The sequence below is a fragment of the Monosiga brevicollis genome, genomic scaffold (genome assembly GCF_000002865.3).
Source record: "Monosiga brevicollis MX1 MONBRscaffold_4 genomic scaffold, whole genome shotgun sequence".
In the NCBI taxonomy this organism is placed as follows: domain Eukaryota; class Choanoflagellata; order Craspedida; family Salpingoecidae; genus Monosiga; species Monosiga brevicollis.
In genome coordinates, this window is record NW_001865041.1 from 1692793 (window position 1) to 1698581 (window position 5789).

General features: G+C 58.6%; 1 protein-coding gene across 1 annotated transcript; it reads left to right on the forward strand.

The window, feature by feature from the left end:
* Positions 1-1764: 1764 nt before the first annotated feature.
* Positions 1765-4287, forward strand: MONBRDRAFT_23648 (uncharacterized protein; the record flags this gene model as incomplete). Its single annotated transcript, XM_001743718.1, has 3 exons — positions 1765-3098; positions 3169-3898; positions 3994-4287. 3 exons carry the CDS (start codon positions 1765-1767, stop codon positions 4285-4287), a joined length of 2358 nt encoding a protein of 785 aa, XP_001743770.1.
* Positions 4288-5789: the final 1502 nt, after the last annotated feature.

Genomic DNA, 5789 nt, shown 5'->3' on the forward strand with positions numbered 1-5789 from the left:
GGGGAGGGGGGGAGGGACTTTTTCGTGACTCTTCATACCCGACTGCTCCTTTGCTCTAGGCGAGATGACGGTCTTGCAACGTACGCAGGGCGTAGGGTAAGTATTTCGGCCGTGCGCGTCTGAATTCCAGTTTGGTGCCCAACCAGCTGCCGGAAGCAGCACACCTGCCGTCACCAAGCCATGTCATAGGTGCATCCTGGCAACAGAGTCGCGTGGATGTGGGAGTCCTTGATGGTGGCCTCTGAACGCCGGTTCCCTCAAGCCGATGAAGAGCTCCCGTGGGTGGACAGCCCGGCCGTGTATCAGCTCTACTGCCCCCACACGCCCCTCGAGACCCCTTGTTAACGAGCTGCAATGGCGCCAGGCACACCAAATTGCAGAGCGCGTGCTAGGATGCGTGGGCCGGATGCTGCCCCCCTACCTGCAAAGACCCTCTGCGTCTTCTCCTCGAGGCGCCCGTAGCTTGTGGTCACCATTCCTGAAAACGATGTCCATGAGCTCGTCATCTGCGCCGAAAACTACCGGCGCTCGGCATTGCGGCTGTCCTCCAAGTCGTTTGTCACTTGCTTGGTGATCATCGAGGTATGTCCGGGGCCATTGTAGCTTGTGTCCTGCGGCGTCTTTTCGTTCCAACGCTCGCGTGTATGTGTATTCCTGCCGTGCTCGTTCTCGATGCATGGTGCAATCCCGTAGCGTTTGCCCACACATGTCTGAGCGTCGACTTGTTTATGGGCTGTCCGATCCAACACGTACATCGCTCGAGCCCGAGGGACCAACCAATACGTCGTGCGCCCAGCCACTGCTTTGTTCACTGCGCTCCCGATGTATGCCACGTTGTGAAAGTAACATTCTCAAACATGGTCATCACACAAACGCAGGGCTGTGACGAGGCGCAGGGTGATCGGAATCAAAATCAGAATCAGAAGCAGAAGCAGAAGCAGAAGCGGCTGCTTGGGCCCGCGAGGGTGGTGTCCATGACCTCGGCTGGATCTCCTTCTCAATCCCTCATCACCCTGCACCTCGTGACAAATGTCCAGAGTACACTTGCACTTGACACGGTTCAATTGAGTAAGATACAAGGGTGACACATTAAACATGGAGTGTATACCCAATTTTTTTAATCGGGCGACCATCTACACAGACAGACAGACAGACACGGCACGTTAAAGCATGAAGCGTATACCCAACATGGCGGTGGCGGGAGGACAGGAAGCACCCACCATGTGCGAAGGCATGGATATCAAGAAGACGTGCAGGGGGTTGCCGAGCGAGCTCTGATGAGACGAAGAAAATGTCAACGTAGAACTGTACCAAAGTGCGTATCGTGAGGGTGGGTGTCTGGCTCTGAGACGCCGGGCATTCATCTGGGCACCGAGGAGTCGCTTGTTGTTCAACAGCACGCCGGCCAGAAGAGAAATGGCTGGCGCGTCATGTCAACAACAAGCCGTGTGAATCCATCTGCAATTCCACACAAGTACCACAAGCATGTATGCATACATGCAAACTTACACTCGTTCTTGTCCGCGAAGCCTAAGTTGCCAAGCGTTCATGAGCACGATCACAACAAGCACGCACTGGTTAGGGACGGCGTCTCGACCGCGTCACGCCCGTACGTAAACAAACTCCGATGGCATTCCTTGCAGCACGCCCACCTCCTGTTACCCCCGCTGGCGTCCCCTGGGCGCCCTCTGTCTTTGTGTGTGGTTCTCTTGTCTCTGGACCTGACTCACACCCGCATTCTCTCCTCAACCCCCTCCCATCGTCATGGCCGATCGGAGCAAGGGCGACCTGGAGCAAAGCTGGATCCGGCTGCTGGGCGAGGCGCGCCCGGGCGTGCATGTGTTGACGGGCGCGGACCACAACCTGGTGGCCGAGTCTATTGCGGCTGCCGTGGACATCAACGCCATCAACGACGCGGCCACAGGCGTGTGGCGACTCACGGGCTCCTTGCGTGCGAGCTGCTTCCCATCCTGGAACCTCGTAAATGGGAACCGCACCATGGGTCTCGACCCGGAGCAGGCCGTTGCGTGTGCACTGCTCGTGCGCCGCGGCAGTGATGCTGGCGTCGTGGCTCAGAGTCTCTTCGCGCGGAGCGACGCCGGGCTTCCACCCATACCCGATGGCGCGGGGACATGGGTGTGCGGCAGCCCCGTGCTCTTTGCGCCAGAGCTCCACCGCGCCGTGGAGCAGCGCTTGGTCCCGTGCCTGTACGTTCCAGAGCAGACCGCCCGCCCGTTAAACTACTCGTCCGCCATTCTGCACGTGCGCATGTCACGCAGCGATACACCGGCTAGCCACCTCGCCAGCCTGCGAGCACAGCTCGCGGTGCTCAACACCATCCTTACCAGTGACGCCACCGCGGCCCTCGTGCCCCGCGATTGCCCCAAGGACCTTTTTATCGAGACGTGCAGCTCGTTCCTACACGCGGCAGAAGACCGCCTGATACTGAAACAGGTTTTGGATCACGCTCGGGCGAACCCAGGCGGGCTGCTCGTGGTGACTGATCCCGGCCGCATCACGCGTCGCCCCGACGAGCTGCACGTGCTGCTAGAGCGCCCGTTTCTTACCAGCCTGCCGGCTCACGTCTGCGAGTGTCTTGGAGTAAGACAGGAGAGCGGGCTGTGTTACATCGGTCATGAAGTCATTGAGTGTCTTTTGGAACAACGAGTGGCCTTGAGCGTGGCCCATAGCTTCTACGCGGCTAGTCATTACACTCGGAGGCGGATGGCCCAGGCACTGGCGTGTTCAGCCGGGCCTCGGCCGCGTGTGTCCACGGCCGTGGCCAGACCCGTGCTAATTGAACGGTACGCAGCGTTTATCACGTCGGCCTGCGAGGCGACCATGGCGGCCATTCGACCCCCGGTTGCTGCCGAGGCGCCCAGGCTGGTGGTCTTTGCGCGCACCAGCGACTCGACTTCGGTTCGCAGAGCCAATCGTGGCACGAGCGTGTCGGCCCAGGAGCTCATCTTGACCGCTCTTACTAGTGCCGACAACGCGGCCGTCTTCCCGCACGTCTCCATTTCAGAATGCGACGTAGAGCCACCTAGCTTTGCCACCATCCGACAATTGCCCCTGGGCTCCATGCTCGTGGCGCAGAGGTACGCCATGAACACGCGGAATGTATGCGCCGCAACGATGCCTCTCACATGCCTATTCTCGCGCGCGTAGCATTGAACGGCTGGTGCGGCGGCCGGCGCAGCTGCGGGCCCTGGTGGGCCTGGCCCGGGCGCAGCGGGTGGCCGTGGCCGTCCTGAACATATCCCAGTCGCTCCTCACCAAACTCCCGGACCACCTCGTGGCGCGGGCCCTGCCTGAGGCGGGAACCGGCCTCCTATACGATCGCATGAGCGGGGCGCTTCGGCAGTCTCGCCGGTACCCGGCCTCGGCGCGCCGCGTTCCCTTGGCCTTTTGGCTTCTCACGTCGGGGGCAACGGTTGCCGCACCACATGAAGTCGAGTTTCTTGACCTACTGGCCGCGCACGAGATGAAGTTACATTCGTCCTTTGCGGATGCCGGCGCGCTGGGGTGGGGCGTGCCCCCTGCGGCCAGCACCCCTGCTACCGATGCTCCAATCGCGGCACCGGGCGCCCGAGGGTTGACCAAGGCGGCGATCCGGGCTCTGCTGGAGGAACCGGGGTTGACCATTGGCGGCCAGGTGGTCTTTTCGCGTGCGATCAACTATGCCTGCGGGTGTGAGCGCGGGGCGCGGCCACACTGCGCGGCCACGTGCTTGTGCGACTGCGCGTTTTGTCGCCGGGCCAACAAGTCCGTGTGCGCCTGTGTGACACAGCCGGGTCCGGCGGACGGGCAGAGCTGTATCAACGACCCACTTTGCGTGTGCAACTGCACGCACTGCCGGCCCGTGCCGCAGATGACCGACCGATGCACGCTGGCCGACGTGAGATGAGCTGAGATTGTGTTGCGTGCGGGGGTTGTGGTGGTGTAGTCGTTATCTCTCACAGTCCGATGCCCCCCCCCCTTCCCCTCTCTTAGGCGGTGCCGACCGGACACCGCTGCGAAACCGAGGGCTGTGCAGAGATGAGTGTCCGGCGCAGGCTATGCCGAGACTGCTTCCGGGCTTACATGCGGCAATACAATGCCAAGCGGCGGCAAGCTCTCCTCGATCAGGATCAGCCCGTCCTGTACCCGTGCAAGGAGGCGGGCTGCCCCAACCTGCGCCCGAAGGGCACGAGCGCCGGCGCCCGCTGCCAAGATTGCTTCAACGTCTACCAGAGGCCGGCCCAGCGCGCCGCGCGCGCCGCGAAGCGGGCCAAGAGCATGGCCTAGATGGTGAGTGGGTTGCGCTCGATTTTTTTTTTTTTTTAATGTCTGCCGTGACTGACTGTCTGTCTGCCGTGTCGTCTCCTTGCTAGATGTTTTTTTGGGTATATGCTTCATGCTTTAACGTGCCGTGTCTGTCTGTCTGTCTAGATGGTCGATGGTCGCCGATTTTTCTGAAAAAAATTGGTTATATGCTTCATGCTTTAACGTGCCGTGTCTGTCTGTCTGTCTGTCTAGATGGTCGATGGTCGCCGATTTTTCTTGAAAAAAATTGGGTATATGCTTCATGCTTTAACGTGCCGTGTCTGTCTGTCTGTCTGTCTAGATGGTCGATGGTCGCCGATTTTGTTGAAAAAAATTGGGTATATGCTTCATGCTTTAACGTGCCGTGTCTGTCTGTCTGTCTTAGATGGTCGATGGTCGCCGATTTTGTTGAAAAAAATTGGGTATATGCTTCATGCTTTAACGTGCCGTGTCTGTCTGTCTGTCTGTCTAGATGGTCGATGGTCGCCGATTTTGTTGAAAAAATTGGGTATATGCTTCATGCTTTAACGTGCCGTGTCTGTCTGTCTGTCTAGATGGTCGATGGTCGCCGATTTTCTTGAAAAAAATTGGGTATATGCTTCATGCTTTAACGTGCCGTGTCTGTCTGTCTGTCTGTCTAGCATCATCAGACCAGCTCAAGCCAAGCCGCCTACGGCGTCAATAAGGTAGGGTTTCCCTCTGGGGGTTCCCAATAGATTAATCTCTCTTGAGTGTAAAGGATGGATGTTAGCGTCAAATCCGTGCTTCCACGCATTTGAACACTCCCACTGCTTTCGCACACACTCAGCATCGGTCGCTATGGGTCTTCCTATTGGTATTCCATAGCTACGACGACCTCACACATTGACACCTACTTTTGGACCCCCTGGGCTTGATCCTCCTCGTGGCAGTCACATGAGTAAACACCGCGTGTGACGCGGTCCCCACGATGCCTGGGCAGCTGCCCTGGGGCAATAAGCTTGTGGCTACTGTTGTTTCCCTTTGTTGTGACACCTGCGGTCGGGCACGAGTTGCACTTTCCCTATCCTCGGGATTGAGCGACTCTACAGCTATTCTAACGGTGCACCTGGTCTGGTCACTGTGAATGCTTGCCGACCGCAGGTACGTCAAGCCCTCTGCCATTCTGTCTTCCCCTTGCTCTCCTGTGTGCTCTGCTCTCTTGTGACTTTCCCTATCCTCGGGATTGAGCGACTCTACAGCTATTCTAACGGTGCACCTGGTCTGGTCACTGTGAATGCTTGCCGACCGCAGCTGGTTCAATTGACCTCAAGACACCACCAAAGCTTTCGCTCCGCTCCGACGGACGTCTCTCAAACCTCTCTCAAAACGCTTCCTCAAACCTACGCGCTTCCTCGCAACCCAAAGACGGCCTCCAGACGTGCTGGAGCCTGACATGGTAGCGATTGAAAACTTCGATCGACCGACCGCCCTTCTTCAATCTTTGCGCTGGATAGCATGTCCTC